This window comes from Varroa jacobsoni, unplaced genomic scaffold (assembly GCF_002532875.2).
Source record: "Varroa jacobsoni isolate VJ856 unplaced genomic scaffold, vjacob_1.0 scaffold_448, whole genome shotgun sequence".
Lineage (NCBI taxonomy): Eukaryota > Metazoa > Arthropoda > Arachnida > Mesostigmata > Varroidae > Varroa > Varroa jacobsoni.
Window position 1 is genome coordinate 48,240 of NW_019213350.1, and position 13,403 is coordinate 61,642.

General features: G+C 39.9%; 1 protein-coding gene and 1 long non-coding RNA gene across 2 annotated transcripts; one reads left to right on the top strand and one right to left on the bottom strand.

The window, feature by feature from the left end:
- Positions 1-795: 795 nt before the first annotated feature.
- On the top strand, positions 796-9,065 carry LOC111260519 (uncharacterized). Its single transcript, XR_002680379.2, has 2 exons — positions 796-3,514; positions 8,177-9,065. It is a non-coding gene; the product is annotated as an uncharacterized LOC111260519 (long non-coding RNA).
- A 1,429-nt stretch (positions 9,066-10,494) lies between these two features.
- On the bottom strand, positions 10,495-13,288 carry Nop56 (Nop56 ribonucleoprotein). Its single transcript, XM_022833344.2, has 2 exons — positions 12,376-13,288; positions 10,495-12,096 (listed from the first exon to the last, which is right to left on the bottom strand). Exons 1-2 carry the CDS (start codon positions 13,015-13,017, stop codon positions 11,206-11,208), a joined length of 1,533 nt encoding a protein of 510 aa, XP_022689079.1. The 5' UTR covers positions 13,018-13,288; the 3' UTR covers positions 10,495-11,205.
- Between the last annotated feature and the right edge of the window lie 115 nt (positions 13,289-13,403).

Sequence of the window (13,403 nt, forward strand, 5' to 3'; positions counted from 1 at the left end):
TCTCACGCTTTGTTTTTAAGACTGTATATAAACATATATTTCAACGGAATGTTTTCAATGTTGTAAAAGTGCTATTTCTGACGGTTAGATTTATTTCATATAAAGATCATTCATCCCGATTACAGCTTCGATTTAGGATCTAATTCAGCATTTAATTATTTTCAAAGTGTTTCTTCTTTAATCGGCAAATAACTTTTAGTAGGCTTTTTAATAGTAACTGTAAGTTGAGCTGGTAAGTATTGCTTAATTACACTACAAGTAAAAACGCTCGGCGAAATTAAACTTTGGATTGGGAGCATGCAAACATTTACGAAAAATGGAAGGGCTCAAAATGTCCAATAAATTTTAAAAAAATATAAGAAAAACATAAAAAGTCTTTAAAAAAGTTGTTACCGCTTTCTGGACCCATCGGCAATTGATATTCGCTTCTCAAAAACGGCGGTTTATTTGTGAATAAAAGAATCCAGGTATATCAAACACGGCTTCTTGAGCCATTTTGATTAATTTTTGGGTATCTTAAATCTAAAACCTATTAAAGATATTCCCGTTTTACTTCGTGAAACCTTCTTCACGTTTTACAAAAGCCACACACACACACACACCGGTAAACCTTTAATTTCGCCCAAAATAAATTTAATCACGGTGAGACCCGTCGACCGAAAAAAAGTAAAATAATAGCTGATCTTTGCTCATATAAAAACAATGACGCAGTGCTTTTTGTTACGAGTAGTTTATTATTTAGTCTTTGAAAGAAATGGCTTTTGTCTAAGACCAAAAGTTTCCCCGATCTAAACGCACCACCCTGCGTCATTGTTTACACGTGTAAGTTCGAACCCAGCAGATTGACACGAAACAGAATTGACACTTAAGTGTTTCCTCTTAGTCGAACGTTTATAAATCATACGTTAGTGATCACCTGGGTGCTGAAACGCAGTGTGAGAAATAAGTTACTCAACCCTTATTTTGCCTGTCAGCAAAAGCGGGCCACGTGACACGGCTTGCGGCCCTTACAATGTGCAGTGTGCACGTCTAGCAAGGTTTTTCGTTTCCACTTTCCCCCACCAGATGACTGGTGATCACTGGAAACTATCCACGAGGCGCGTGGCCCGCTGTAAGCTACGGCAAAACTCAAAGTTATACCGAAAGCAGTAACCTCAATTCTTTCCAGGAGATTGTTGTGTATAATAACCAACCATTGGAGCTAGTGTCGTGCCAATATGGAATCGATAAAAACCGTCGCCGGTCGATCATATTTTTGAGTTATACCGTATTCGTTAGAAAAGTATTGAGTTCGTCACAGTGATCAATACAGGATCACTGTGTTCGTTGTGGCCCATAGCAGACCGCCGACTACTGCGAATTAATTGCTGAATTTAATCAAGAGCTGCTAATAGCTAAAGTTTAGCCCCGTGAATATGAGTTACTCGTGGAATTCTACAGTATCACGACCCACTGTAACGTGGCCTGCAAATCCTTTGGCGGGACTCATGGCATCTAATGCGCCGAATTATTTTACCACAGCTACCGTCGTCGCAAGGCCCACCCAGTATTCAAATGTTTATCCATTTCAGACGTTCTATTCTGCCTACCGGGCACCTGCGTATCAACCTCCAGTTCACCCGACAACTGTTTCTTTACCTCAAATGTTACCATACACAGACAACAATAGCTTTTATGAAGGTGGCTCGAGGTCATCATTCGTCCATCATAACCATCAGCTTCTAGCGCAACCGATAAATGCAATGATTCGACCAGCAACGCACGTTTCACCGCAGACGAATAGAAGCTTGGCTCATAGTAGGACGTCGTCACAGGAAACGCGTCATCGAAACTCAAGCGGTAATCGACAGCTCCGGCTAATAACCAGTACACATTTAGTAAGTAACGCTATGGTTGGTGGTTTAAGAAGAACCGCTACTTCACCCGTTGTGACCTCAGCTAGGATCAGTTCACGGCCAGCATCAACAGAATCCTTCGAAACGAGCACGGTTGAAAACCAACTTTGCTGTGCGGTGTGTCTGGAATCGTACATATCCTTACTAAGACAGAACATGCGACCCGTCGCGTTGAACACTTGTTGTCATGCTTTTTGCGAGCGATGCATGCAATCGATTCTTGGCCAACGAGCTAAGTGTCCGAAATGCCGGAAGCCGATCGATATTAGAGACCCGTATCATGTCATCTACTTTTAATTACATCTTTCAAAATGCCGAACCGTGGTTGTTCTCCTTCGTCCTAGCTGCGACGCTGAACGACGAAGGCGCGCTAATTGAGAGCGAAGCGACCGGGCTATCTGCTGCAGTCGCCATAGAATAAATAGCAACATGGCACGATTATGTACAGTGGAACGTAGACAAAACTGTTGCCTGGCCGGCGCTGAGTCCGCAGGCACTGTTCGATAGTAAAAATCTACTGTTATTTAGCTATAATAATTGTATATTAACATATGGCAATTCGACTGAGGTTCGTTTACATGAATGTGTATAGATGTGTGTGTGTGTGTGTGTGCGTGTATATATATAAATGTGAATATGCATAAATAATTATGAAAATGATCGAACTGTCAAAAGCGTGATGCAGTGCGTTTCTAATTGATATAGTACTTTAACATTAATTGAAGAAGGTGAACAAACGGTATCTTGCTGGGACTGGGGCTAAGGTAGGAATTGCGGGATAACTCATACTACTGTGGCGTACATTAATTCAATTCGCTAGTTTTTTCTGCTTTTCTTAGAGAACGCCAGTTGACGATGTATGCTTGCAGGTGATGAATCTGTATAGTGCACGAAATTTATAATAACAAGCTAAATCCTTATTAATAATAAAAAAATCGAGGCGAGATACTTCTGGTCGTGATTAGTCAGTTGCATTTTTTCTTCACGTGTAATAATAGGAAACGCTGTGCATAACTATGTCAGGAAAATGAATGGTTTACTAACAGGAAAGATGGAAACAGACGTTTACATCATAGGCCATTCTAGAAGTGCATATGATAGTCGTGTTTTGAATTAATGATTTTTATATATATATATAACCATTCTTCTTCTTATTGTTATATAAGACTAATAATCTTCGAGCTTTTGTTGTTCCTTTACGGGGCATTAGGTTTAAATATGTCCGCCTGCTAGTCCTAGCTGTTTGGTTTGCCTCATTTGGGCTGTGCTATCTGCGTGCGTTGTGGAGACTCGCCTTTGTACAGTCTCGATTTACCGTGCTGGTTATATATTGCCGTAGCGTATGTTACTTGGAAAGATGTTCATGTATTTGAGATGAACCTGTAATGAAGCCACGTAAACATCTCTGACTAACTGGTTGCCTTCTGCTCTCGGCGTATGATATTTACCTATAGAGTTAGATATGCATCTGTTATGTCATTCTATAGAGATGTCATATACACGTTGGAAAGCTCGTAATATACGATCGACACCAGAAGACTGACATCTTGCTCAGTTCAGCTCGTGGTAGCTTAGCACCATATGACCGTACTTTTATTTGTCCTCCACGAATTGTCAAGGTACGATGCAATTTCCCAGAGTTTGCGTAGCAACATGCCTGATTTTGGTGTACCTACCCTTCTTTGTCCTACATTTAAATGTTGAGGTTTTTGTACATACACTCTTGGTTGTATCAGTAAGTTCTCATTTTGTACCCTATTGGTGAATAATTAAATTTTTGCTCAGTCAAATTGCACCATTATCACACTACTATTAGGTAAAGAATTGTCTTTTTTACCATACCGCAATCTTTAATAGGATTTCAGAATGTGTTTATATTCGTATGCATGTAATTATTGTGACGCTCTTCTGTTAGTAGTATTTTGATTCGCAATAAAACGTTATTTTAGTTAATGGGGTCATTCTAGTCAGCTTATCATATTGTCGTCTACACGCCCAGTCCATAAACCTTCACGATATGAAGTAACTTTGCTTCTGGAAACATTGGTCGTATTGCTCAGTAGTAGCCAGGAAGGGAAAGGAATTTGAGAAAACGTCTTAAGCACAGATACAAACATACTTACCGGGGAAAATTGAAGTGTTGTTTTTAAATATATTTTTTGAAAGTACGCTAATAACGTTTGTTTATCGCTTCATCACACTATCAGTTCAACCAAATACATTGCAGTCCAGTAACTCTATGTTCAACTCTACTATTTTGTCTATAATAACGATTCTGGTTATGAGTAAATACGTCGTCATTCATTCAGTCTATAAGAAAACCGCTCATTGTAAACTATGGCAGAATGGTGTTTAACTCCATGACGGCAAGTAGCTTTGTGTTTTGCGAAAAGCGTCGCTAATTCACGTTTGAAGTTAGAAAAAGTGTATACCAGTTGGTCTTATTGTTCTACCACTATTTATCACTTATTTGCGAAAAATGATTTCATGCTAAATACTTCCATTATAATGCCTGCCCTATGGGCGGCCTAACATTACTCAATTACTGAGTTGCAATCAAATTTGTCGAAGTAGGACACACTTAAAGTGCTAAGACCTGTCGTTGGTATGAAGTCAGTCTGTTCTCAACGAAGTCTGCTACCCATAAGGTCACTGATTTTGACACAGCAACTTTGAAGAGCTACTATCGGACATGTTTCATAGCCCAATATCGCGGTAGACAGATATAGGGTGTCAGGTCAGAGCAAACAAAATATGTCGTCAGACTGGACAACAGTGGGTACCTGCGAAATATACACGTAAAAGTGTGCGTCGACCCAGGTGTCAGGAAATTCGCTTTGTACAGTAGCACGAAATGGCGCACCGATGATGAATCGTCGGTACATTCGAAATGGCATTTAGTTTAGATGTATTATGCTATGCATAGGTTGTTTTGAATAAGACTGTACTGAGCAACAGTATGACAAATTATATAAATGGCTGACTGCATTTATAATGTAAAGAGTATTAATAAGGCTTGAACTCTGTGCACGAATGAATACGTGAACGATGCGGTTTGTTTAACTGTCTACGTTAAGGCAGAGGTAAAAGACCTATGAGATACAGAGTTGCTGAGAGTTCATCTACAGTGCTAGTGGGTTGTATTAAACACTTTACGTTCGTGCATGGACCCATAGTCTCTAAAAGATTTGCCTGGAGAGCTACATTTTCAGTAGTGCATACATATCCATGCTGTAAAGCCTTTGTCTATTTCCTTGTGTCTCACTGTAAACACTTTGTTGCATTATCTGTAATTACAGTCCTTCCTGGTGTCCTTCCTACCGTTTGTTCACTTACAGACGTTTTTATATAGGCTTATAAGAGTCTGAATATCAAAACGACAGATATCAAAGCAAATCGCAAAATGATAATAGTGGCAGCCTATGGCATAAAATAAGCTCAGTTGAAGCTGTGGTCGTGGGAAGAACTGCCAGCCACTAATTAAACGCGACCAATATTCCAGTAGAAATGTTGTGGCTTGGGCAAAATGGTTTCGTTGTCTGACTTTCTTTGTTCGTGGAAAAACACGGTGATCATTTTTGTATATGACTGTCAATTGAACCTGATACCAAGCAAGGGCAGGCACGCATGAGGTACGTGTGCGCAGACTGCCGGGTAAAACGTAGATGGTAATTGTGGAATAAACTGGAAGTTGGTCAACAATGCCCGTTATACCAAAAACGGTTAGGCTCACTAAAGTTGGAAATTTTTCTTGGAACTGTTATATACTAGTCGTCAGTCGTCACAGTAAACAAATTCTGGCCGTTGATTCATTCCGATAAAAGGTTAGTGAATCGTGCATCAGGAGTATAGCTCACTAAGCACTCCTTAACGCGCAACAGATTATCCCAGTTGCGCTTACAACATAGGTCGTCGCGGTGGAGACTGCTGACTTCATCAACAGCGACTCCTGGGACGAGTGTGAAAAAATCTATCGTTTTTCACTAAGCCGATGTTGTATCGACCCCAAAAAATTGTGTTTTTTAGTTTTACTGGTTTCGTGCGAATAACTTTCTAGGTTTTCTTTTTATCCACTGTGCTTTATTGACTGTTAAAGGTCGTACAGGTGTCAGCCAGTCTCGTGGAAATGATCAGCTTTACAGGACACCACGAACATAGACGTTGACATTAGTCCTTTGTAGCAATTTAGACGATATTTGCTTACCAGCTTGCTTTTCTGGCTTGACATACAAGATGGTCCACACTTGCACCGATAAGTATCTACATAGTCTTGAAGATGTCGGTCTGGCATACCAAGCAAGACGGACTAGGTCCTCTTGGGTGTCCCTAATTAGCGCGAATATAGACAGGAAATCTGCGGACACTATCTGTCGTTGCTCAAAATATCGAACACCTGTTGATACAAACGAATTCGAACATCTGATCCTCCACAACTTTTTTAAAGTTCAAAGCAAAGAACTTTAAGCTTAGCTAATGGTTATCAGTCTTCATTAGCGGCAGACGTACAAGGTATAATTCTACAAGCATATCCTTATGGGTAAATGCATAAAATATTATCTTGTTGACTGGCTCCGGCGAAACGTGCTTATTAATAATTGTACTGTTTGGAGATGTATCCAAAATATGTGTATTGCAATCAAATAGTTATCACTGTCATCTCGCATTGTGGGCCTTCCACGTCGTCAGTCTAGCTCAAGGTGAAAAACTTGATTTGAACAAAAAACCAAACAAATAAACAATGTAAAGCAAATGCTTTCCTATGTTGTCCAGTTGTCAAGGCGGCTGAACATATACCCCCGATATGACCGAACAGATATTTTGCAGCCCCGTAAAAGTATAATTTGCATTATATTCAGTGAACAGTACGTAAACAATTGGACCTAGTATTAAGGTGAAAAACATCGATACAAACACGCCAACGACAAACACGACGAATAATCTCGGGTTGTAATGCATGACTCTAAATTGAAGTAACTGAAGAAAGTTGAACATTGACCTATTTACAATATATTAATATTCAGATCAAGCCCATCGTCGCCAAAACGCCAACAGCGAGAACTGACACTTCTTAACGTTTGAAGGCAGGTTAGAGCAATGAAATCGTTGTAATTGTATAGATTACGTTGTCACGGACAGTTATTTCTACACATGGTAGGCTATAAACGTAACTAAAATGATACGACAATTTACAACGAATGTCGTATCTTTAGCGGCTGTCACAACCAGGTAGGAATATGATACATATATATACGTCTTCTTTACGAAAATGACATGAGATTGACTTCTACGAAGGCTAGTCTCATCTAATGCGTACATCGCTTTCTACAAGGTTTCTATTGAAGCCTTTTAGATATCTATGTAACTATCAGTGAACGAGAATATGACCGTTATATCTTGATTTTTCATTTCTTCACGTAGCCAAAGTGCCTGAAAACAGCCAATAGTGGATGCTTTCCCAATGAGTTGAAGATTTAAACTGTTATTAAATACTTTCACCAGAATTAAATATCAACTGCTCATTTAACTACGCATATAATATGGGTTATATATTATCTTGTTGTTGTTGTTATTAAAGCAAATCCCAGACAATGGTTCTAGCAGCCAATCAGCGCCAATATGAGTACCTGGAACTTTTGTTCGGATATACATGGATTTCAAACTATTTCAGATTCAGAACATTTTTTGTTTTAACCGATTTTTTTTATTTATGTTGAGCGATGACTCTGTAAAACGAGAAGCATTCCTTTCCTAGTAATGATACAGAGAACCAAAAAATTATGAAATCCTGAACCATGATTTAGCAAACCTTTTTAATTATCACAGTAATATATTCGAGGTTGCTCCAAGATTCGATTCAAATAACCCGATTCTTTGTCCTAACTATTCTGACTTACTTTCAACCATAAACCCGAATCCACAAAATCAGCCTTTTTATTCGTGATATTTTCTACGGGTAAACCAATACTGAGTACTGCCTTCATAAAACATAAACGTAACTGAAAGGCGCGCACATTTACATATCAGACAACCTCCTCTAAAATTGTGTCAAATAACTTCAGTTCTTTGTAGTTCATATAGAGCGTATTTAATACTATTAAGACTCAGATCAGATATGGTCGTCTTTATTAACGGTATACTTCTACAGTACACAAGTGACAGAGTAAGCGTGCACTATTAATACGTGAAATAGTAAAAAATGTTTAATTTTTAAAATTAAAATTGAAAAACATTTCAAATTTGTTATTTATTCGTAATAAGTAGCTCTTATTTTTGACTTACAGGTATCATGACTTAAACTTAACCCCTCTTAAATAAAATTATCAACAATAAGCGTTGTTATGTCTACTCAGGTCTCTCGTGGGCTCTCTTCGTTCGACTACGCTACACTGTATAATAGACACAAACGGTTCCCATGCGACTATTCATCGCTGCTGTGATCTTCAGATTTCGTGTGGAGGAACGCCTAAAAATGACTTATACAATGAAAACATTCTCTAGGCCACTTTATGAAGCGTTAGCCAAAGTTTCAGCTGTTCAATGCGACAACACTAAATAAGGCCTGTCCGATGTACTGCGGTTGACCGATGTTGTATCGAACCTTTAGTTCCGTGTGTTTGGTGTTCTGGGCGTTAGCTATGTTTAGGATAGCCTCGAAAAAATCATTAGCCCATAAATGCATCAATGACGCTAGCACGGCATCTCCTATGCATACATGGCAGAACGAATATAATAGGCAATGTTCAGGCAACGTTCACCGGCTAACTCGCAGTATTCTGCAGATCATGGCCAAGAAACTAGCCAGAATCAGCCAGATGCACTGCGAGCACGCACAATCCTGTTACGTATGTTCTAATCACCAATGAAGGAGACAAGGATGATCCGATAAACGAAAAAGACTTCTCATTATAACTACAACATTTTCCAACCGTTTTTGAACAAAGTGGACAGATCGTACTGCTTTCCTTGTGAAAGCTATTGGAGCCAGCCGGTACTGTTCAAAATGCCATGCACCTTGGTGAGCATGATTTCATGCGTCCACTACAGAACCTTAAAAAGCCTCTTATTCTCTAACGTGTTAGTACGTGAAGCTGACGAAGTTCTACATTAATTAATATTTGATAACTGATTTAATAAATAAACTGTGCAACGCTAACGTTCTTTACAAAAGTTCTTGAGGCCTAAAGCATTTCTTACTAAATACGTACTTGAAGCATTTCTAAATTAACAGATGTTTCTTATCTCACTACATGTCACTCTGCACACGAATTCAGGGTGTCTTAGGGTGAAGTACAATTGACCTTCAATTATTCAGCTAATCGTGTGGTTTCGTCTGGAACAACGCGCAATGGATTTATATCTAGATCTGTAGTTGTCCTACTTAGAAGTAATAGAGAAGCGGTTGAAGGAAGCGTTCCAGCACGGCAATAAAATTGCTCACGTTAAACCCGTTTTCTGTCAAATATGATGACCCCTAGATTCGCCGCTTTCCTGAAACGGCTGAAATGATCGTCTGTGATATGTTGTCAGTCCAAGAGGCTACTCTGACTAATAATGGCGCAGCTGCTCTAAGTAGGGCTGTAGCTGTGAAGTTAATACCCTAACTCTAGCATTTTTATTCAAGAAACGTACAATTCAGCTGCTTGAATATAAAGTAAAAAATGTACGCAGAGGCGTGAACAATAGAAAAATAGAACTACCCGTAAGATACTAAGTCGAAAGAAGAAAACAATTGAAAAAGAAAATAATTATTCTATTTCGTATATTAAAAAAGCGCACAACTTCGAACGTTTATTTGAAAGGGTGCATACGCACATTGCTAATACTGGTGTTATTGTTATATGGAGTAATCCTATTAATGCCCTGAACGTTTGTGTTGGTACATATCGCTCCGCGATAAATCCAGTTTCACCGCTGTCAGGTTAAAATGTCGTTAAAACAGCTTAAATTGAGACAGGAATTTCACATGCTAAATTACACAGGTTCCGTATTAAAATGAGTTATGTACAACACACAGAAAAAACACTTCCGAATTATCTGCCTAGAGTTGTAGCTTTCCGTTGCTAGAAAGAGTTTGCAAACTTCTGAAAGCCATGGAGTTAATACATATATCGCAGTGATAACAATAGCATTATTCCTATCAAAATATGAAAGCTGAGCCCAAATGAATATTATAAAAATTTTGCGCCCGTACGTTATCTTGTTTGGAGCGGTGGGTTAATCGGTACATATATTGTTCGAAGTAAATCTGCAGAACAATTCTTGTAACATCCGTTTTACGTAGTAGTAATTACCTGTGCATTGCGTTATATTGTTTAGGTCGAATCCGTCTGCTACTCGTTAGAGAATCGTTAAAAAAAATAACTTTACAAAACCAAGCCCTCTAGTTTTTGTACGTATTAAATCGAAGAATTTAACGCTTTTTTACGATGCATTTTTGTAACTGTACAACTCACTGTTAAAAATTCAAAATCCATACAAATTTTGAGATATTGACAAGGCCCTGTTTATATATTTCGTGCTTTCAAAAGCTATTTCGTACTCAGTTATCTAAGGGACGGGTGTCCCTGAAGTTCCCCTCAGCAGCCAAGAACACGGAAAGTGTATATAAAAATTGTATTTTTTTTATTTGTTTAGTTATTTACTAGTCGATTGCACACAACATCTATGGAAGTGCACGATACGACGAATTGCTGGCCAATATTTTTCTCAACCATGTACAATATAATGTAGAACGCATGCCGCCTAGAACACCCACCAATGTAGATACATGCAGTCTTAATCATCCTAAATATAAAAAAAAAATTGACTAAATCTCCCCCGTGTTCAGTCGACGTGCGGTCATTCTTTAATGACTTTTTTACAACCATACCTGTAGTAGTAATGATATACTCGTTCGCCAAATAAACTGAACAACGGCATTGCTATCTGACAGCTAGTGATTCAGCTAATTATCAATTATATATATGTCCATAGTTAAAGTAAATGCCAATACAGAGTCATCAACAGAAAATTTAACATGATATAAATTGCTTGCGACAATGTAACGTGAATAAGTAATGACATTATAATATCTCGGTCGAGGGTTGCAGCTCGCCAGAGCCGTTGTCATTTCAAATTACTGCTCTTTCGCAATAGGCATTTGATGCATTTAATGCTTTTTTTCAGCAATTTTTCACAGTGGCCTGTTAATCTGCAAGGAAATACCCCTTGTTCATAATGCTATCAGGTTTAGGACAATGCGACCTTGCTTCCGCACCTACATCCGGTAGTACATCGTCGATGTGTGAATGCATACGCCGTAGCTTAACAATTAGGCCTGTTCATTCTCTTCGCCGTCGTCATCGTTTTTCTTCGATTTCTTGGCTTTTTTTTTCTTTTTCTTTGGCTGTTCTTCTTCGAAAGCTTCGCCATTCTCCTTCCCGGTCGACAAGGTTCCATTCAAGATACTTTCATCTCCGTTAGCTTGCGCCTCTTCATCAAGTGCCTCGGCTGCCTTCCGCTTTTTCTTTTCTTTTTTCTTAAGTTTCTTAGCTGCCTTCGCCGCTGCTTTGGCCTCCACCTCAGCTTCCATCATTACATCGACGTTCTTGCGCGGAATTTCGCCCGTCTCGTAGAATCTCAGTCTCTCTTCAATCTGGTCACGCAGTTTCTCTCCGAACACCGATGAGGCCTCATCGGTGAAACAGTCGATACGCGACGCGATCGAACATTTGTTGCTAACGTAGCGAGCAATACGGCCCTTGTCGCGTTTTTGAGCACGGCCTATGTAAGTTGAATGGAAAAGCAAACCGTACTTGGGTGTGTTACCGCGTGTCTTCATTGCGCGGAATAGTGCCTTTTCGGCGCCAAGAATCTGAACAGTCGACGCGGGATACTTGGCTAGATTGATAAGTGAACCTGCCTTGGAAATCAGACGGGCACCGATACTTTCGCCAACAATTGCTGTTAGATTCGGCGCGATGTCATGCATCTTTAACCGCAAATATTCCGTTAGACGCTTGCGGTATGAAGACAGGGATATAACACGCGAGGCGAACATCTCGATGTTGGCCAGATCTATAGGAGCAATGTCCATTCCCATTGATGCGCGGGCAGCGTCGACGACTGCCTGAGTCTTTGCCGAATCCATCAATAGCTCTTCTAGCTGTGTCTGAATTTCCTTATTTTCGAGGTTTTTGCGATCCTTGATGAGCAGACATACCTGAAATTATCAACGTCACACCAACATCAGTAGTTAAGTTTGATCTATAACCTCAGATTCCAGGCTTAGGCTCGAAATGCGAAATACCACAATAAATCTATGTGACAGGCACTCTAGTAACATAGTTATTGGTAAGCAGATGAGCATAGCTAAAGTTAAGCACATGTCATGAAAAATTATATGATAACACTTCCTTGGTAATACGAAGATTGCCAGATTAGTTATTATCGAACGATACCTCTGATTAAGCGTTACCGATATGTAACTGAGATGATGTACCTTGGCATACATGTGATTATCGTTCACAATTTTTACCAGTTCCGGATAGTGGTAGGAATACCATTCACGAACCCGCATTGCAAAGACGTTAATATCTTTATCAAGTTGGTCAAGAATGGCAATGCTTTGAATGATCATGTTGTCCACACGGTTAACGTTGAACTTCACCTTCGAACGCGAATAGGAGTGGCCAAGACCTAGCTGTGCCTTGGAGCAGTTGTACTCACTGAGGTCCTCGATTAGCTTAGCGAAATGCAATCGAATGCCTCGGAGTACCTCTGGTACGATGCCCACATGTGTGCAGCTATAGCCGAACTGCTCATTAATTGTGGCAGCGAGTTTGGCATCGCCAAGACCTAATATAAATTTGGATTTTTTTTTTGGGAGATTTGTTTCGAGAAAAAGCTGAAGGTCGTCATGGACAACACCTTCAGAGACAGCGTTAATATTTTCAAGCGCATTGATGGCTGTCTTGAATGGGGAAAACGCCACAAGGTCCACAATTGACGATTTGAACTTGCTCACGTCCAGTACTGCCCGTTCAACCTGTGGCAAAAACGCGGACACTTCTTCAAATTCTTTGATGGCGAACAATGAATAACCTGTGGCGTGCTCAAAAAGTACGCGAAGGATCGGTGCCATCGCGGTTCCGGCGGGCTAACAACGGGCTGCCTTGCCGCCGTCACCGGACAATAGAAAACCGTTTAACGATTCCTCCGCACCACGGATATGCCACCAACTATCGCAGCTGACATGAACAAAAACAACTTCGGTGTACTACTGTCTAACAACGGTGTGCTCGAACACTACATGCACCGGCAACCGTTGCGCTACAACAACGAATCAGTGCGTAGCCAACAAACTCAGTAATAGTAGCAGTACTACTCCTGCACTACACTACATACAAGTCCACGTGCCGACGAATCCAAAACAAGAAAGGAATATGGCTGCCATCTGCGCCCGCATGTTCTGTTATTGATTCTCTTTCCGAGCGATAGAGCTCGGAGCGCGAATTGACAGTTCCGTCG